This window comes from Callithrix jacchus, chromosome 10, assembly GCF_049354715.1.
Source record: "Callithrix jacchus isolate 240 chromosome 10, calJac240_pri, whole genome shotgun sequence".
Lineage (NCBI taxonomy): Eukaryota > Metazoa > Chordata > Mammalia > Primates > Cebidae > Callithrix > Callithrix jacchus.
The window spans coordinates 17406666-17428146 of NC_133511.1; the positions used below are offsets into that span (position 1 = coordinate 17406666).

The following is a 21481-nucleotide window of genomic DNA, read 5'->3' on the forward strand; positions in this document are numbered from 1 at the left end:
TTTCTAATGAATATATCGTGCATACAGAAAAGCATAAACATAATGGAGAGAGACTCATGTTTCTTTTGGCATATTCTCTTCGGATCGTTTTTAGAAGAAACATTTTAAGAAAGAAGACATTCTGAAAACAGTTGTATTTCCCTCCACCAGACCATCGCCTCCTCCTCAGAGGTAAGCGCCACCCCGAATATGGTGTTTATCATTTCCATGCATGTTTTTATACTCTTGCTACGTATGTATGCATCCAGAAACAATACAGAGGACTGTTCTGCATGTTTTCAAACTTTGTGCAAATGGTACCATAATGTATGGTATCCTTCTGCAGTTTGCCTTTTTCTATTCAGCATTTTCTTCATGAGGTGTCCACGCTGATTTGTAAAGCTCTGGTTTATGCATTTCTCCTGAAGCCTAGTATTTCATCGTGTGACCGTAACAGATTTAATTTATCAATATTGGTTTCCAATTTTTTTTGCTATCACAAACGTGGCTACGGCGACTATTCCTGTCCATATCTCTTCGTGCACATGTGTGAGTTTCTTTAAGGAATTCCCATTTTGGAGCTCTTTCTTATCTCTCTCCCCTGACGGGCACAGACCTGTCACCATAGCCCAGTGCCCGGAATAATGCAGGACACATGTGTGAGTTTCTTTAAGGAATTCCCATTTTGGAGCTCTTTCTTATCTCTCTCCCCTGAAGGGCACAGACCTGTCACCATAGCCCAGTGCCCGGAATAATGCAGGACACATGGGCTCAGTACAGTTTGTTAAACTGAGTCAATCTGGAAGAGACGTAAGAGATCATCTATTCCAGCCCCTTCACTTACAGATGAGGAAACTGACATCCGGAGAGAGGTCATAACACTATTTAGGGACAGAGCCGGAACTAGAACCATGCCCTTTCCCATTTTTCTAGCTCTATCCCTACCACACTCTAGGATAGCTAGGGACTGTTAGAAAAATGACCCAAAGGAGAGAGGAGCACAAAGAGGTCATACCTGGATACCTGGCCTCTATAGGGGGATCTCGTACCTGGACACTCATCCAATAACATGAAGCCTCACACTTGGACACACGGTCCACCAAGGAGACCTCATACCTGGATACCTAGCCCCCAGTGGAGGCCTCACACCTGGACTCACCTTCCAGAGGAGGCCTCATACCTGGACAACCAGCACCCAGATGAGGCCTCACACCAGGACATGCTCAGACCAGGGCCTCAGCTCTGGATACCTGGCCCCCAGACTGAGGCCTGCCTTTTGTGTTCCTGCCTTCCTCCTCCCACAGAGAGTTTAGTCCAGTGAAAGATCCTGGAACCAAAAACCAGGAAGCCCCAGATGTGATGGTCTAGAGACAGATAGTGGGCTCTGATGCCACATTGCGTGGGATTGGGTCCCCATTTTATTCTTACTAGCTGTGTGACCTTTGGCAAGTTACTGCACCTCTCTGTGCTTCATTTTTTTCATCTGTACAATGGGAATGATGGCTGGGCATGGTGGCTCATGCCTGTGAAGTGCTTTGGAAGGCTGAGGTGGGAGGATCCCTGTAGCTGAGGAGTTTGAGACCAGCCTGGGCAACACAGTGAGATCCAGTCCCTACAAAAAATTAAAAACATAGCTGAGTGTAGTGGCATGTACCTACAGTCTCAGCTACTAGGGATGCTGAGGCAGGAGGATCACTGAGCATGGGAGATGGAGGCTGCAGTGAGCTGAGACTATGCCACTGCACTCCAGCCTGGGTGATGGAGCCAGACCCTGTCTATAAAAGAGAAAACACAAAAAAGTGGAGATGCTAACACTTCATATAATGATATTGGGATGACTAAAAGAGTCAGTTAGATCAAGCTATGCATACAATGCCTGGCACATGGTGAGTGCTGTGTCTTACTCTCGCTGCAAATTCCGCAAAACGGCTAGTGCAGCATCGACTCAGTCCATGCGGCAGGACCTCACCTCCACTCGCACTCTGTTACTTGGCTTTGGACAAGACATTTCTCTGACCTCCAGTTTCCTCATCTGAACATAGTGATGGCACCACCTGTCACAAGTATGAAATGAGACCAAACAACTCAAAGGGCTCTGACAAGATAAGTCCGTAGAGCAGACACGGAGTGATTGTTTGATTTATCTGGTTCTGGTCTGCTGGTTGGACCAAGTGTTTTCCCATTCATCATGGGCTACAGACCATCAGGAAACAGATGAAACACTCTGTCTTTAAAATGTGAGGTTACTTCCGTGACAGTGCCTGGCATAGTGTCTGGTCCGCAGTCCAGAAGCTGAATAAATGCTGCCCCTGGTGCCTGCTTTCTGCTGCCAATATGTGTTTTTTTTTCCTTTCCTGAATCTGGAAGGAATTGCAGAGGTAAAGTCATTGCCTCTGGCCTTTGTTTGCTCATCTGTAAATGGGGGTAATTGTTCCCGTTCGACACAGAATTATGACAAGAATCAAATTTAATATATATGGGTAGGGTGTTGTTTGTGGCTCACGCCTGTCATCCCAGCACTTTGGGAGACAGAGGTGGGTGGATCACTTGAGGTTAGGAGTTTGAAAGCAGCCTGGCCAACATGGTGAAACTCTATCTCTACTAAAATTACAAAAATTAGTCGGGTGTGGTGGCTGGCACCTGTAATCCCAGCTACTCCGAAGGCTGAGGCAGGAGAATTGCTTGAACCCAGGAGGGGGAGGTTGCAGTGAGCTGAGATCGCACCTCTGCACTCCAACCTGGGTGACAGAGTAAGACTCTGTCTCAAAAATAATAATGATAATAGCAATGATAATTTGATATATATGAAAGCGTCCTGTAAACATAAAAGCATCACACGAATCTGACTGTTATTTTATAAAACGTGAGAGACTATTTAGTTTACCTTTGATCCCCACATTGCTTAAACTCTGGGTATGTCATGTGAGGGTCCTTCCTCCCACAGGCCTCTCTGGCGAGCTCCCACATTCACCTTGCCGGTGCCCAGGGTTAGGGCCAGCAGCCTAAGGAGGGGCACAGGAGTAAGACGGGAGTGTGGGGTGTGTGACAGAGGCAGCTCTGGGTCCACCCACCTGAAGGATGCCTAGTGATAAATCCTGGCAAATTCAAGGGCAGACATGGACTCCAAGAGGCTGAAGCCAGAGATGATCTCCACTTTTCTGGAAACATCCTTGATTATTGAAGACCAACCCCTAAGATTTCTTCCAAATCATGCCCCACTCAAAATCGTCACTGGCTCCCCATGGCCCTTTGATTACAGACAACTGAAGCAGCATCAATTATATCCCACCCTGATGTATCCTGAGCCCAGCCAGGCTGCTTCCCCCGCAGGAGCAGCCCATTGTTTGCAGCTCTCCAGGAGTTCACTGGCATGGCCTCCCTCACTGCCCGCTGGGATCTCACAGGGAGCTTTAACAAATGCAGATGTCTGCGTTTCACTGCCAAGGATCCTGATCTAATTGTTCTGGGATTGGGCCTGGACACTGGTGATTTTTGAAAGCTCCCCCAGGGGACTCTAAAGTTGAGAGCTGGCAGGTCTAGAACACTCTCTGCTACAGGAGCTCAGCCTGCCACAACAGACCCCTTCTCCAGGACCCAGGGGGAGGTGGCATTTCCTACACAGCACCTTTTCTAATAACAAAAGATGGTGTCCCCCACCTCTCAGCCTCCTGAGAATTTGATTCCTTTCCTGCACTCTAGTCACATTCCTGTGTGTTGTGCTATTGCCTTGTGGTGGGGGTCACCTGTGTCCCACACTCGTCTTGCCTGTTAGACCCGAAGGCTGGCACAGTGCCCTCAAATGTTTCCACACCTCTGCCAACACTTCTTACCTCTAACAGGGCTCATTAAATGGTGGTTCATCCAAGGCTGTCCCTAAAATTCAAAACACCAACGTGTCTTTCTTAGGTCGCTGCTCTGGGATGCTGCTGGGGTCATCTACACAGGTAAGCCTCCCTCCCCTTTCCACGGGTAAAAAAAGATAAGTGTGCGTGTGTGTGTGAATACAAATATGTACCTATTCAATATGTACAAATTACATCATGCATGCTATTTATACACATGCATGCATATATATTTTAATTAAAATTAGTTTCTTTGGTGCGTGGGAAGAGGAATTTCTCCAAATCCCTTGAGATCCTTGAGCAAAGACCCCTGGGAATCACTGTCTGCATAACACAGCATCCATCATGCACACAGGAAGCACTCAGAAAACATTTGCTAAATTAAATAATGAACCAAAAATTCAATCAACGGATTGTTGCTTATGCCAACATAGGAGTTTAGATAGATTTAGGGGATGACATCGATGTCAGCCATGGCTGGCACAGCTACAGGCTGACAGAGCCAGAAGCTGCAGTTTTGTGTCCTTTCCTGGGCGCAGTCCCTGAGGGTACAATCACGTTCTATCAGGCGTTGCAAACGGTTTTCCTAGGCTTGGGCAGTAGTGATAGGTTCTGGAACATTCTTGATGCAAGTCTTTTCCCTTTCTGTGTCCCATTATGAGGGGTGGTGAAGAGGGACCCCAGCCACACACTCTTAGAAGGGATTCCTTCATTACAAAGTCTCAGAGAAGCCCCCAGACTCCCACATAAAATGCAGCTCACTCCACACCTGGCAGAGCCCCAGACTCCACCCACACCCATGACCACCCACTTCCACAGGCCCTTCTCCCACTCAGTTGTCTGCTTCTCAGCAGTCTCTTCAGGATTCTGGCAGATCCTGTGGCCCTAAAGCCTTGGGCATTCAGACATACTTTGAGCCCCAAACTACTCTGAGCCGGAAGTGAAGAGGAGAAGCCTCTAGGGGTGAGAGGAAACACTTCAATCTTAGAGGCCTTCATCCAGGCCCAGGACCCTCCTGCCCCCTATATTGGGATGCAGAAGACCTGTGTCTGGTTCCAACTGGCTTGGCATTCCACTCTGAAAGTCGAGCTTGGCAGCTATAGAGACAGATGTTTAAATTCCAGAAGCTTCTGCACACAGCAAGACGCCAGGTGGACCACAAAAGCCAAGAGCAGAATGGGAGGCTTGGGCTTTGGCCTTGTGGGGTGACACTAAGGGCATCCCTGCCTCTCTGACCCACCACGAGGGTCGGGCTCCTCCCCATCCTGTTCTCAGGCCCCCAGCCCTGAAGGCCAGATAAGCCCATGACCCTCTCTGTAAGGACAGCAGTGTCTCCTAAATGCTCACACCTATGATCACACCTGTGATCTCACTCCTCCCGGAGACCTGGGGCAGCTTGTGGACATGGGTCTGTCTAGCCCTAGGAAATATTAAAAACCTACACATAGAGAAACTGTGTGTAGAAAACAGATCTATACAGAAAAATATATTCTATCTATGGAAAATTATATTTTCTCTCTGCAGAAAAATTAAGTACCTGATTCTGAATCCTCACAACTGAAAGAAGTGCAGCTTAGAAAGGTTAAGACCTTGCCCAGCGTCAGAAGACAAGTTGGGAGCAGGGTCAGGGTTGGAACCCAGGTCCCTCTGAGCCCACAGGCTTTTGCTTCTCTACACAGCTTCGGCTCCATCATAAAAGAGACTCCAAGCCAGCCCTGCTTCTTTAGGGCAGAAGAGGAGCAAATGGTGGCTTTTCTCCAGCAGCCACGGAAACAGGTACAACGGCACCCGCCCCTTCATTCTCATCCATCCCATTTACAATTTAATCTAAAGGATCAGTCACCCTCCTGGCTATACCTTCCTCTAGACATTTAATGAACGTTGTCTGGGTGCCTACTATGTGCTTGTAGGCAGTGAGGCTTCAGACATGGCAGACGCAGACCCCCCCCCCCCACTGCTACCCAGCACAGGCCCCCGCTCAGAACCACAGCATCACTCCACCAGCTCTGGCTCTCACTGATACACAACAGAGTTCAAAATCACAGGCTTGGCAGGAAGTGCCATCTATACATAGCTCTACCATTCTGTAAGCACCGTTGGCTTCTTCTGAATAAATGCTACCCTACATTAAATGCCAGAATTCGGCGAGCAATACTGCATGTTTGCAATGAGATTGAGAACTAAAGGCAAGATTGATTCTGATGTGAGCACCGGCAAAGCAAATGGGTTTTTGAAAACCCCGTAATTTCCCTGCAACCCTTGACTTCACTAAACACACATTTTTAGACTACAGCACAGTTAGGTAGGCATTAAACAAAGAGGAGGTAGTCTAACAGTGGTTTATGTGCAGGATAACCTTCCATAAGTAATTCGGCTCTGATTTCAGGGTAACTTTCAGTGGTGCCAACTTAACCAAACAATGCTGCTTGCTCTGTGTCCACCGCCGTGGTGTGATCCCGGGGCAGAGCGTTTGCCTGGAATTGTCTTAAATCTGCTGAAATTCACCCAGGGGGTGCTCTGAATGCAGCGCCTGCCATGAACTAAATGGAAAAGCAAAACATGACACATGCACACGCCGCCAGAGGCACCTGTGAACACGAGACATTTCTGCTTGACTGAGGAGTGCGGCTGATGGTTCTGGAACCAACCAACTGGCGTGCAAGCGCAGAGCAGCCCGCCTGCTGGGATATTGGAAGGAGTTCTAGGGGGCTGCGGGCATGCTCTCCAGGAGCGGGGGCTTTGAGAGCTCCTGGGGTATAGGCATCAAAACCAGAGTTCCGGTGTATCCCTCCCTGGCTGTGTGACCTTGGGCAGGTCCTTCCATCTCCCCAAGCCTTGATTTCCTTGCTTTAAATGAGTCTGTGAAACCTGTGTCTCCCACAGATGTGTTTGGGAGGATTCTATAAGAGGATGTCGGCAAATGGGCTTTATAAACCAGAGAGCACCATACAAACTGAAGGTGATGCCCGCTGCAAGGCACAGATGGAGAAGTGGCCCAAGCCACCTCCAAGAGCTGAAATCAAACTGCCCTGGGCTCAGACCCTGCTCTGTCATTTCCTCAGGCTATGGCCTTGGGAAGGCTGACCTCTCTGTGCCTCAACCACACCTGCGAAATGGGAATAATAGCAACACCCACCACATAGGGCACCCGTGAAGATGAAATAAAATGATGGGGAAAAGCACTTATCATAGACGAGCTCAATAACTGATCACTTATTTTCCTACCAACCATTCTTGCCACTATAATTATCACTTCAGTTTCGGGAGAGAACCCCATGGCTGCCTCCGAGCGCTCTCTTATAATCACTAACCTGATAAGGTGTGTGCTTAATAGCTTTGGAAGGTAGGATTCTGTCCACACTTCAAGGAAGAAAACAAGGTGTCTGAGTCTGAGGCTCCGTTTCTCAGCAAAGCAAACAATAAACAAACAACAGCAAAATTAAGGCTCGGCTGCCTTTTCTGCTCTATGACTGCCTTGATGAGGGAAACAGTGATGGCTGGGAGTCCCCAGGACAGCCATCTGCCTGGAGTAACTGTTAACAAAGAAGAAGCTTGGACTTTGGGGACAGAAGCTCTGGTCTATGCCCAGGCCTTGCCACTTGGAAGCTGTGTGACATGGAGCAAATCGCCCAGCCTCTCCGAATCTCATTTTCTTTACACCTAAGAATGGGAGTAGCTGTTTCCCTCAGAGGTCTCCAAGCATCATTAAATGAGATGACGTTCAGGAGCCTGCTGCAGGTCCCTACACACACCTATGGACTGACACAGGTCTATCGCCTCCCCCTCACTCCTCTTCTGCCTGCACAAGTCACTAAGCCACACTGCATCTGGGCTCTCACCTGTAAAAGGGGCAAGGTAACGAGGACTATTGTGAGAAGCCAGTGACATCATCTGAAAGCACTCTATGAACTGTGTTGTTTGAGAGACAATAGTTATTACTGAACCAGGGCTTGAGCACTTGGAGCAAGTGAGACCACAGCACTTTGTGGAGTTGACCTTTACTATGTTGGTACCAAAATGCACCTCCGTTCCTTCCTGCAACAGAAAATGTTTACCAGGCACCCTGCAAGGTGCTATGGGTACAGAGATTAATATGACCTCCTAGGCACTTTGTTTCTCTCCTTCTACTCAGTCATTATCAAGGAATCTTTGAGATAAAAACATGATGGTGGTGATCCATCTTTCCCAGTCCTTTGTAGCTTTCTCAGGATCATCTTTAGGTGGATTCACTCTCCATCTGTGACTCCAGGACCACCACCCCTTAGGGTGGCTGCAGCCCCTAGCTTACCTCCTCTAGCCCAGCACCCAGAAAGGGTAGCACAGGTGGGAGTGGTGAGAGATGATGCCAGATGAAGGAGAAGACAGGGCGAGGCAGATGAGGTCTGAGGTTGGCCAACCGCATGAAGCTAGGTGGGCAATTTCTCTGATGCATTTAGGCAACTCCTTTCCCATCTAGGAATCTGAGTCTCCTCAGAGTCCCAGTTTTCATTTCAGGGATTCTACGTGCAACAGGTTTAATCGTTCCCACTTGATGGATGCATAAACTGAGACTTTGAAAATAATTTGCTCGAGGTCACCAATTAAGATTAGCAGACTCCACAGCCTGCCTTCTTTTCACCATGTCCCACTAAATCTTCTGTGAATCGTCTGCTCCTAACTGTTACCCAACTTCCTCTTGGGTTGTCTTTTTCTTTTGATTTGCAGGAGTTTTAAAACCCTGTCTCTACTAAAAATACAAAAATTAGCCAGACATGGTGGTGTGTGCCTATATATATGTGGAGAGAGAGAGAGACAGAGAGAGAGAGAGAGAGAGAGAGAGAGACAGAGAGACAGAGGGGGAGAGGGGTACTGTATGTTACTTCATACAGATAATATAGCACAGCACTTAGGAGCACAGATGATGGAGTCTGGATGCATAAATTTAAGTTGGGGCTCCATCACTTACTAACTTTAAGCAATTTACTTCGTGTCTTTGAGCCTCACCTTGCCCATCTGCAAAATGAGGGAATAAAACTCCCCTTGTCTTCAGATTGTTGAGAAGGTGAAACGTGCTAAATAGGTCAAATGCTTAGAACAGAGCTTGGCAACTTAGTAAGTGCTCAATAAATATTAGTCATTATTTCATGGTGTCCCTTATTCTTTTTCCCTAGAACCAGGCAGTACCTTCATGAGTTAAATGGCTCGGTGACCTCTCCACTTATTATCCTCCAGCCACATTCCCAGATCATCCCACCCTCTCACTGCCCACTTCCCTGTGGCTACACTGTCACTTCCTCCCAAAGTGCTTTCTCAGCACAGACTCCAGGGCCTGACTTGAGGCCCCGTCTCCTTCAGCATGCCTTACTATGCAGCCATCAACTGAAGGAATCCTGGCTCCTGTGGTATCCTCCTCTTTGTGGGAAGACACTACAGTCCCAAGACAGAAGCCAGGACAGGAACGGATCAGCAACCTGGACTCCTCCACAAGACTTGGCACGGTGCCTGGCACCCAGCAGGGGGCCAGTCCCCTTTTGTTGAATTGCCTCAGATCTGTTGTCTATTTCCCATTAGCACAGGGTGACAATCCCAGCCACTTTTCTCCAGATTCATAAGGAGTTGAGAGCTTAGGTCCCCAATTCTGCATCTGAACAGCAGAGACTCACAAGAGGAACCCACAGGAGCAACTTGGCGTTATGGAGGTGAAGGACCACCAGGCTTAGACCCTGTAACACCATTGATTTGCCACGTGACCGTAGGCAAGGCAGGTCTCCCGGTGTCCTCCATTCTACAGGATGGTTCAGTAGGGCAGAAACTGTCATTCTGTCATCACCATTAATCACTGGAGAGAAGAGAGGTCTGAATTAAATATGAATCCTGTCCCTGATAATTATACATTCCTGTAATATCATAAAAAGTCTGTGTTATCAGACTTTAAAAAAAATTACAGGACAAAATATGATTAGCGTCTTGAGCAAGGAACCGATAAAGTTCGGAGGGAGTTCAGAAAAGGAGCCCCTTAGAGTGGGTTAATCTGAGTGACTTTTAAATCCATTCTTAGCAGAAATCGAGGAGAGACATCATGGAAAAAGTAGTATTTGAACCAGACTTTGAAAGAGGCGTAGGCTTCAGACAGACAAAGGAAGAAAAATATCTGGTACCTGTAGCGAAATACAAAGGTGCCCCATGAGTAGTTAAAATCATGTGCCCTGAGAGTGAGCAGCAGAGGAGAGAAGATGGCAGGAGAGAGTATTGGTCTAGGCCTGGGTTTCTTTATCCATAAATGCAAAGGCTGAATGACACAGTCTCCAGGGCCCTTTCCGGCTCTCACAGTCGGTGAGTCCACATGCTCATAGCCCACATGTGGTCCACACCGGTTTCCAGCACCACCTCTTCGCTCTGTGCTTATCTCCCATTCAAGTTGGTATAGATTCATGGGAGCCAAAGAAGTGACCTTCGTGTCAGCCTGAGTGAAATGTAATTAATAAACTGAATCTGCATTCCAAAGCCAAACCAAGATCACATTTATTTGTTGTGTTGAGATTATCCATCCCTGTCCATCAGAGCCGACAACATGAGCTGAATCCTAAGTTCCGAGGTTAGGACAGTCTTTATGTCTCCTACAGAGCCAAAAGCAGAGCCAGCACCCAAGAAAGCGTTCTTGTTAGGATGGCTGTTTTGTTCACTGGTCTTTGAGCTGGAGATCTGTCGCCCTTCAGAGAAGCCCAAGCCTCTGATCACTGCACACACAGCCAGAGGTCAGCACAAGGGTTGGTGACAGGTTTCTGTTCTCAGGCAAGTTCAGGAGACAGGGATAAGCCCTCTTCCTATGCGGAAACCTAAGGACACCCGATTCCCAGTGATCCTAGCCTGCTCCGGAGAGGCGGCAGGAAGTAGAGGAACCCAGAAAACTCACCCACATCCGGGCCACATCTCTTATTAGCTGTGTGGCCTTGGGTAACATGCTTAACTTCCCTGGTCCTCAATATCTTCATTTATAAAATTAGGAAAACAAAACAAAACAAAACCTAAAAACATTATCTTACTTACAGGGTTGTGTTGAGGATTAGTGATAATATATGTGAAATGCCTAACCCAAAAGAGGTCTCAGTCTATGACAGTATTATCATTAACTTATTACTATTATCCCTCTGTGACAGTCCTGTGCTGGTTCTGGGGATAAAATGATGAAAGAGATACAGTTGTACACCCTCCTGCAGCGGACAGACAGAAATAACGGCCTATGAGGCAAGACAGAATGAAGGCAGAGCTCCAGGAATGAGACCGGGGTAGTAATGTCTGCCCGGCAGGCCTATGTCTGGTCTCGTAGAAGACGGCATGTGAACAAAGCCTAAGGGACAAAAGCGGGGCAGGGTGTCAATAGAGAGAAGAGGGGGCCACCGTACCCCAGGCAGAAGAGATCACTGAATCTAATGAGAACTATGAAAGCCCACTTGGTACCCTGGATCTCTGGAGTCTATTACTCTAGGGAGGCTGGTGGTTCACTTTGTTCTCTTAGCCAAAGGTGGATGGCAGGGAGAAAGCACTGCCTGATAGGAATCCTTACACAACACTAGGGACCTTTCCTCATGTCACAGGACCCCTCTGGCCAGGTGGCTCCTTGCCCCTGTCTCTCCCGACCCCCGACACACAGTGTCTCCAGCGCACTTGCAGCCTGGCCAAGGCACAGTGACAACCCAGTGTCCCCATTCGAATGGGCAAGGGGGCTTATGCAGGCTTGTCTTCCCGAGCAGCAGCAGACACATCTGGCCGGCATCTGAGCAGCGTCCCAAACTCCCTGCTGGGGCTGAGACAGCCAGTCAGGATGCTGGGGAAGAGCATGCTGGGAAACTCCCACAAGGGGCCTGCATTGATATAATCAGGTCTGGTGGAAATTAAAAGCTATTAGGAACAGGGATGGATTTATCTTTATATCCAATAACACGCATTGTAATGGTGATCATGCAGATGGGAAATTAAACCACATCTCAGCTTCACTGGAGGCCTTAATTTTAATTTATGTTTGTGCACAGCCCTTGGCCTTCTTACCTCCACCCTGCCAGCCTCGGAGAGCCAGTTCACACGAGGACCAAATCCCTGGGTAGAGAAGTCAAGGGTGGGAGTCTGCCAGATACAAGGTGAAAGACTCTGCTTTACACACACGTCTTTAAATAGTGGGATGGAAAGATGACCAGCTCGAGGGAGTGGACAGGGGTATGGTAGGCAGCTCTGGGGAAAGGCAGCACTTTGGTCTGTCTCTCCAGCCTCTCCCTGCCCTGGGCAAAGCACAGCCAAAAAGGCGGTGAGAGCTTCCATCGCCCACTCCAGGATACCCAGAGATAGCCAGGAAGGCTAACCTGTGAGCAAACACCCAACTCGTGAGCTCATTTAGGCTCCAAGCCTTCAACTCATTTAGGCTCCAAGCCTTCAATTCTTCCGAGGCTCCCTCAGAAAGAGGTGTGGGAAAGCCAGCTCCCACCCACAGGGGCTGCACTCACATGAGAGGCCCCTCCTCCCAGGGCACCTGCATCCCCAAGGGGATGCCTCCTGGGGCTCAGATTGGCTCACACCAGTCTCCCTGCTTCTCCTTCTGTGTTCAGCTCTTGCTGGCCTGGTGGTTTGTGGAGAAGCTAAGCCTAGCCCTGCAGATCCAGAGATCAAAGACAACACAGCTCCTCTGGTTCTGGAAGCTGATTCTAAAGTAAGTGTCAGAGGGAAGTACCCCCGGCTCCTCCATCCTCCATTAACCTTCAGGGAAACTTTCCATGTAATCTTCCCCTACCATGAGAAGTTCCCATCCAGTTTCCCCACCTCAAAATACACACACAGACACACACACACACACACACACAGCACAGCACACACACTAAGCATAGGGTGAATATGGTTAGCAGAAAAAAATCCTATTTTTATAAAAAATCAAACTATTTGCATATGCCAAAATTAAAGCATATGGCATGTGGGCCCAAGTTCTGGTCCCCTCACCTACAGAGCCTGGACGAGACAGAACTCCACTCTCTCTGGCTCTCATGGAGTCCTGCATGATCATGTTAGTTGGATTCCTGTGCTTGGGGAAGACTGGCCCTGTAGCTGTAGAATGATCTAGAATGATTATGGATGGGGTTGAAGGGCTGGGCAGGAGAGGAAAATTCTCTAAGGCCAAACTAAAGAAAGGGGTTCTGCAGAACCTAGGTTTAACACAGCACTGCAGATTAGCATCAAGGCCACTTCCCTGATAATTATGCCCTTTGGGGCCACCAGCCCAGTCTTGACATCAAAGACAGCCCTGAAGCACCAGCTACAAGGGCCACCTGGGGGAAGCTCCCTGCCTCCAGCTCCTAAGCGCAGAAACCAGTTAGCTTCCCTTCTCTCCTGTCTGATCTGGTCTTCTCCCCCACCGACATCCAGCCTAAAATCCTTATTCCTTGCCCCTGTCCATGCCATTCTCCAGATTCCTCTAGAATTCTTCCAGCCATCCATTCATCTACTCACTGATCATTTAGTGAGCTTTTATTTACCCTGATCTCAGAGAGTAGGGACCTGTGAATGAGAACAATCTAGTTCTGGCCCGTGGGAACTGCAGTCCTGCGGGGAACACAGACTCCATTCCATACCAGAAACACACACCACCACAGCCAACAGCAAACGCAAATGCTGTCTTCCACCTAATCATCGCTATAACTTGTCATCAGCAAGCATTGGGCGGTGTTCTGGACATTGTTCACATATTGACTCATTCAATTCTTACTTGAACCCTATGAGCCCATTTTACAGGTGGGGAAACTGAAGGGGTAAATGACTCGCCCAGATAGTAAGCAACCGATTGAGTCTTAAACCCAGATTGTCTGGTCCTAGATTCTAGGCTCTTAATCACCACACTGCACTTGTTTCCATGAAGCTTCCCCTACATCGACTTGTCCTCCTTCCTAACACCAAAGCCCTCATTGCCTACAGCACACATTTAAAGCTCCTAATGTAGCCAGAGTAACGCTTTATTTGTATGGTGGGGGAGGCACTTCTGTGTGGGGTTAAGCACACAGGTTGAAAAAACAGACTCTGGTTCCAGCCCCACCTTCTGCTTAGTGTGATCCAGAAGGTACTTTACTTCTTTGAGCCTCAGTTTCCTCTTCTGTAAAGTGGAGAAGAGGAAACACATTTGTGGACTTTTTAGGATGATAAAATGAGACCCTGTATGGAAGTTTCTGAACCCAGTTCCTGGAATATAGTGAACACCCTTCAAATTTTAATGCAATAATTATTATTACTTAATGGATGTAATGCTTAGCCCATAAACTCAAGTATATAAGAAATGCCACATTTCTTTATGTTTGTTAAGTCACCTTAAATCTGACTGTGCTAGATAAGCAGGAGGTTGTCACCTTCGTTACTGGAGCTTCTCCCAGGATATGCCAAGGTCCAGGGTCCCTCTGGTCCTCACCAGCCCATGGTCCCTGCCTGAATAATTGCTGCACCTCTTGGGCTGTGCACCTCGTGACTCATTTGAACACAAGAACCCTGGCCTGAGTCCCAGACCCTGAAGGGCCCCACACAGCCACCCCTGTGGGGTCCAACCGCTTCTTCTGGCTGCATCCATGGAGCAGCCTTTAGCACTGTCCCATCCCCGGCATCCTTTCGTCTCCTCTTTGTTCCTTGCCCTCAGAGGCTCTCCTCCCCAGACAAAACACCCATCCTAACTTTGCTATTAGCCTATGGATTTACAAAAGACAGGAGGAGCAGCTGTCTTCCAGGAGCTTCGAATTCCCATCCTGCTACAGGCTCTGAAGTCAGGGGAAATAATGGCCTGACCATCTGCTTGGAACTGAGAGAAGCAAAAAGTACTGAGAGTCAAAGGCAAATTGATGTCTCAAAGAAAGTCTCCTGCTGCATCAGCTGTCAACGCGCCAGAGCATGGTTCTCGTCCTAGGTACACGTCAGAATCACCTAGCGAGCATTGAAAAAGCTGATGCCCAGGGTCTACTCCTGGGAGAGTCTGACTCAGTTGATTTGGGGCTAAGCATTGGTGTTTCTAAGGGAGCTCCGCGGGGATTTAAATGGAGAGCTGGCTTAAAAACCCCTGCTTTCAAGGTTCCATGAATAGAAGTCTTATCTTCCCCAACTAAACTGGCAACCTTGAGGAACAAGAATCATTTCATACAATCAGTTATGGAACCTTACTGCTGAAAGGGCACTCAGAGATCACCTGGTCAAGTTCCTCCAATTTACAGCAAGGAAAACAAAAATCCTTGGTAGAGAGAGGAAGAAAAAGCAGCAGAATCTCTGCAATGTGCAGAGATGAAGAAATGGGTGGTGGAAAAATCCCCCAGTTTTGTAAACGGAGGCCTAGAGGTATTTTAAGGAGCTGAAGTCCTCTCTTGGGGCTTCCAGACCTACTTTCCTGTGGGAAACACAACCCCACAGAGGTAAAAGGAACCAGTAATGAGGGATTTGCAATCACAGCAGCTGTAATGAGATGAACCTGCAACATGGTATGAACCCCGCCTCCCAATATCAGCCTGGAAGCGAGGCCAGCTAGAATTCTGATGGAGTCTTTAGCCAACTCATGCAAGAAGAAAAAAAGTCCCCATACATATACTTCCTGAAGTCGGGTCTCCAAGGATGCAGCGCTCACTGTTTTAGTCACACGACGCAAGAATACAGACCGCGAACCTGCCTCTCATCCCTCCTCCCCTCGCCACCTTTCACAGGTAAGGTGCTTCCAGCCTTGCCTCCCATTCCTTAGGGCCGGGCCAAGCAAAACCCCAGCGGCCAGAAAGGATGGGGCCTCCACTGCACCCGGTGTCTGATGGGACCCTCACACACCCAGCCAAGGCCACCAGCGTGTGGGTCTTCAACACCCCAGGCAGAGACGTGCCAGACCAAGACCAAAGACATTTTTTTGCTGAAGCATCACCAGAACAATACCAAATCGCTCCCCAGAGCCGATCTCAAGATCTTGTTGAGCTCAACAACCAACTTAGGCACCTCTACTTTCCCTGCTCCCCACAGAGGCAGCACCCCTGTCTGCCACAGCCCTGGAACGCTTCTTACCTGGGATGATGGAGACTGTGTCTTTCTCCCAAGACACAACGCTAACGTATTCCTGCACTGAAGAGGGGATGAGGCACTTGAAGACAGCCACGTTGCCACGCATTGACCTTTGATCCTCCACCCGGACGGTGTAGGGTTCCCTGAAAACTGCAGAGAGATTGGCAGTGGGGAAGAGAAGAGTGTCACAAGGATGTGGTGTGAGTCCCCTGAAAGGAACGGGGAGTCAGTTCAACTCCCTCCGCTCCCTCAGCCTCACCCTCCTCACTTCTTCCTTCCCTCTTCCTGCTTAGCCAGGCCAGAAGCTCCTGCCATAATCCTGTTCTTGTCTGCACAACTCCTTCTCCATCAGCCGCCTCCCTATCCTACTGGGCAGCCTCTTCTCCCTCAAAAATATCTGGCCTCTCTCTCTCTGCAAGATCATCCATCCAAATTCCAAACTTTCCCATTTTGGAATTAGCAAATCGTATTAGATTGCAAGAGCCTTGAAGGCAGCATTTAAGCCTTTCAATGTTCTATTCACCAAGGGGATGTGCAGCATAATAAGGAAATATGCTAGAATTCCCCTAAGAAAACCAAACCGGATTTCCTGGACCCAGAGTGGAGATTATTTTGGACGCAGTGACCATAATGTGCCTAAACAAAACCAGTGACACATGCTCTAACAACTGAGTTTTGGGCTCCTTCAACGTGAACGGCAGCCTGGGAAATGTAGTTCAGATCCTGAGCTTACAAAGACAAAGGGAGAGAATGTTCGGAACTGTGATTGTCTCTGAGCACACAGAACCTCAGAGACATGGACACAGTCTCCAAGCTCCTCCAAAACAGAGCATCCTTGCTGCTTTCTCCCCACATCTGACCCTGGCTGCAGCCTCCCTGACCCCCAGCCTTGCCCCTGCTTTCAGAACCACCCCTTCCCCCACAGCACCCACCTCCTGCTTTGGCTGGCTTCTGGGGCACTGCCATCTGCAACTGCTGTACTTGTCTGTCCCTACAGGCGGGCGGACCCAGCCTTAGGAATGGGACCTGTGCCTTGTCCTCCTCTGCTTGGGCTCTCCCAGGCCTCACTTGTTCCTTTCACCCGCTTCTCTGCCAAGCAAACCTGGAACATCCAGCGCTCTGCTGCCTCCCAACCATGTCCCTCAGCAGGCACCTGGGCAGCATGCCCTCCTTCTCTCCCTGCCATGGTTGCCAAGGTGACACTTAGGGCCCTGGCAGCCCATCCCCACCCCCTGGCTGTGCACCTGCAGCCCCTCTGGCATCATCAAGAGTCTCTTAATTGATTGTGTTTCCAGTCAGTCTGGCCCTCCCTTAGCCTTTATTCTTTCCCCTTCTCCAAGTTGTGGCTGTGATGGGGAGGAGATGTGGTCGAGGTGGAAGAAAGAGAAGAGAGGAGAGGCGCTGGTGGCTCCATGGGTCTGTGGTCCAGCCTTTCCATGGGTTTGGGTAGGGCCCTGCCTCCAGATATGGGAGAGCACAGAGGAAAACAAGGGGAACGAACCCTGTAGGGAAGTGGGGTGATGGAGTGGAAAGGGTGGGCTGGGGTGCTCGCCGCCTGTGATGTCCCAGGAAGTCAGCAGAGGTTAATGGTTAACAGCATCTAACAAGCGGGCCCTGCCTCCTCCACTAGCCCGCTGTGTGGTCCTGGACAAGGTTTGGTTAAACTTTTGGAGCCTCGGTTTCCTCATTTGTAAAAGGAAATCAACATAAGAGCCGAGTATGAAAGGTCCACTAAAAGGAAAGCACTCTGACAATGTCACTTTTCACGATAGCTGCAACACTGTGATTAACTGGCTATGTGCCCTTGGACAAGTGACTTCATCTCTCTTTGTCTTAATCTCTTCATTTGTAAAAAGACGTTTATAGATTTACTGTGAAAACTGCATCCTAACCTAATGAGGGGCAGGTGACCCGAAACATGGTTCCTTCTGCTTAGCCCAATCCTCCATGCTATGGAGGCCAGAGCTGGGCTCCAAACCCAGGCCTCGGGGCTCCCAGCCCAGCACTTGGTGTTGCATGAGGGGTTGAGCAGTGGGAAGGATCTGCTCCTAGAAAGGGTCCATGGGGAGCCCAGGGAGAAAGTCTGAGCATATCTCCAGGTTCTAAGAGCTCATGGTCTAGCCCCAAACAAACAAATGAAATGAAGCAGAGTCTCACCCACCTCACCCCTGCACACTCCCATTCCCAGCTACTTTAAGCCTTGCTCTTATGAGAGGTGTCCCTAAGGCAAAAGAACCCAAGAAGTCAGAGCGGGGCTGTCACCACATGCTGGTTGGGATGTCTTCCCCAGAACCACTCTCCTTGGTTGGCCCAACACAGTCCCTGGAAAAGAAGGCGTGCCCTGGGCCTGGCACCCTTGCAGCAGGCTGGCTCTCTAAGTTGAAAAGCTCTTCTAAGTTGAAAACCATTCCCAAAACTTCACTGCTTTATAATGAATCTGAGACCCACCTTAGCACTGATTATAACACACCAATGTAGCCTGGTGTCCTAGTGAAGAATGGCTATCTAAGCTGTCCCCTTGGCCTCCTGACCTAATCCAGAGAAATGGGACTTTTTTTTCTTAAAATAGATCTGAGAAACCCTACTGCCTTGCCCCCACTACTCTTCCAAAGACGAAAATCCTTCACTGCTAAAAGCCTTCCATCATGAATTTTACCAAAATGCTTTTTTACATGAAATATGTTATACTCAGACATTCTCTCAGCAGTACAATGGACAAAGAAAGTGTGGTCTCATTGCATGATAGAACACTAGACAGCTGTGAGAACAAATGACCTCCCACCACACACAACAGTAGGCATAAATCCCACAAGCAGAATAGTGAGCAAAACGGTCTAGACAATGCATTCTGTCGAGCTCCGTTTATATACAGTTCATACATAAGCAAAATATGTAAATCTATATTGTTAGAGATCAGGATAGTGGTCACTCTTAGGGGAGCAGTCTACGAAAAGAAGCTTGAGGAAGGCTTCTGAGGTGCTGATGTTGTATTTCTTAACCTGAGAGTTAGTCGAACTTTGTAAAATTTCATCAAGCTGCATACTTCCAATGTGTGCACTTTCCTTTATATATTATATTTCAATGAAAGGCTTCAAGGAAACTTCACTGCAGGCTTTCTATAAGTCAAGGGCTGACATGAGTACCTCATTTAAATGAGCATATCTCATTTAACCATCGCGTGTAGTGATATAGAGATAGGAACTTGTATCCACTTTGCAGATGAGAAAACTGAGGTTTAGAAAGGTGTCTGTTATGCCTATGGACACACGGCAAGTGGTACAACTCAGATTCAAAAGAGAACAACAAAACTGTTCTTAAGTGAATGACTTCTTGCAAGCCCCCCGAGCATGTCACACACACATCCTCAGAATGACGGCACAGCCTCCCCCGTCCCTCGGGGGCAGCAGGTGTCTCATCCCTTACCTGCTTTGACGCGGATGTTGGGGCTCCGGATCTTGCCGGCAGCGTTCTCCGCGGTGCAGAAGTAGTCATTGTCGTGGATAAAGCTATTGAAGGTGGAGGGGGAGAAGGGGTAGAGCTGCAGCGTCCCGTTGGCGTGGACGTGCCGGATGTGCGGCACGTCGTAGATGTCGTCCCCCGTGGCCAGGTACCATCGAAGGGCCGCGCTGGGGGAGCCTGCAGCCGGGCAGGGCACCACCACCCCCACGGAGCTGGAAAAGGTCACCTGCTGCAAGGAGTCATTTACAAAGTAGAGGCTGGTGCCGACATCTTCAGGGCGGGCTGCAGAGGAGGCAAGGGGAGAGACTTGGTTAGCATGGGCTCCGACAATACCCACATAAGCCACCAAGGCTTGCGACAGCCCAGGCACTCCTTCATCAGACCTTCAAGCATCAGTCATTCAATAAGCACTTATTGAGCACTGACTACATACCAGGCACAGGCAAAGGTGAATCAGAGACAGTTCCCCATCTATAGAAAATCCCAGCCTTCCGGCATGGTGGCTTACAGCCTGTAATCCCAGCCCTTTGGGAGGCTAAAGTGGGTGGATCACCTGAGGTCCTGAGCAGCTGGGACTACAGGTGCTAATATAAAATTAGCTAGGCTTGCGCACCTGTAGTCCCAGCTACTCAGGAGGCTGAAGCAGGAGAATCACTTGAACCTGGGAATCTGAGGTTGAAGTGAGCAGAGATCTTGCCACTGCACTCCAGCTTAAGCAACAGAGCAAGACTGTCTCAAAAAAAAAAGAGAGAGAGAGAGAGAGGAAAGAAAGAAAGAAGGAAAGAAAGAAAGAAAGAAAGAAAGAAAGAAAGAAAGAAAGAAAGAAAGAAAGACAACAGTTCCAAGTTTCATCCTCTTTGCCAAGCCAAGCCTCGCCACCTGGAGAGGCTGCCACTCACTCTGTGTTGAAGGGTCCAAAGTCATGATTATGACATCCGCACATTGGGGGAAATGTTGAAATGCTTAAGTTAAAAAAAATAGTTACTGAGCACCTACTATATGCAGGCAAGTTTATACTCATGACCTCTGTTCATTTGCACAACTCTTTGAAGAGATGGTATCACCCCCGTTATAAATTACCCATGTTACAAGCTGAGAATAGTTAGGGAATTTGTTCAGAATCACACAGCTAAGTTACAGAACGAAAATGTGAACACCCTGCTCCTAAAGAGGACTTTAGTGTTCTTTTTACCATTCCACAGATGAAAGTTGTAAAAGGTCTCAAAACCATGCTTGAGATACATGGCTACAGGAGCCGGGATGCTCTCCTGGAAGATGGAAGACTGCAGGAAGGAGACTTTGAGAGCCAATCTGGGAAATGCGTTGCCACAGAGGACTGAATGAGGACCAGCAGTAGAGTGGGTGGATAAGATTTAGACTCAGGGCAAAAGATCCAGCTTCTAAACCCAGCCCTGACACCATGTGATTGTGCAATTCCCTTCCCCACTCAGATCATCTGTTCCTTCACTTGGAAAGTGGAGGGAGAGGATGGGCAAGACTGCAAAGACCCCTTCCGTTTCTGACATGGTGCCATTCCAACCCTCATCCACAAGGGAGAATGTTCTTATGGTTACAGCTGGCAGTGGCAGGGCCACCTGTCTGAGAGGACTGGCCATCTGTTCCTCTTAACCCATCATCAGGCCTAGATATTTCCTGCTCTTATCCCAGCAGCCCTGAATGTTGGAATCAAGGGGTGCTCCCTCCTGAGGAGCCTACCCCTTTAAGAAATCCACCTCCCATCAAGTGGACACCAACTCAGGAAGAGAGGGCCGGGTCCCAGGTCTCCAGCTGGAAGCCGCTCCCTCTCCACCAGGAAGATCAAGGAGCAAACAAACCACTCCGCTGCTTGTTTAAAGACTGTTGCAGGGGACCCAACTTGACCTCAATTTCCACAACTTTATAGGATGGGGGAGGGCCCACATCCGGCGGTATTAATATTCTTGGCTTAACTCTGAGCCGAGCCTCTGGGGAGAATATACCAGGCAGCTCGCTGAGGAAGGCCATTAAGCCTCATTGGTCAGAGCAATTCACATCGTCTCATAAAAAGCGGTGATGAAGCCATTAGCAGACGTGCTGGAAAACACATTCGTGGGCTTCTTGCTGCGGTACCAGGAGCGTCCTCTTAGCAGCAAATGCATTTGCTGTCCCCACCGGGCACTGCATTCATAGCAGCTGAAAGG

The 21481-nt window shown here is 48.8% G+C and overlaps 1 protein-coding gene across 4 annotated transcripts in view; it reads right to left on the bottom strand.

Annotated features, from left to right (window-relative positions):
* DSCAML1 (DS cell adhesion molecule like 1) overlaps positions 1-21481 on the bottom strand; it is a 374088-nt gene that overhangs the window by 337909 nt on the left and 14698 nt on the right. For all 4 annotated transcript variants that reach the window (XR_013523070.1, XM_035264707.3, XM_078339584.1 and 1 more), the window contains exons 2-3: positions 19266-19583; positions 15846-15992 (exon numbers count right to left, since the gene is read on the bottom strand). Coding sequence is in view for 3 of the 4 variants with exons in the window: in XM_035264707.3 (XP_035120598.3) it covers positions 15846-15992; positions 19266-19583 (465 nt within the window). In the remaining variant the exon portion in view is untranslated. The remainder of the gene's footprint in view (positions 1-15845; positions 15993-19265; positions 19584-21481) is intronic.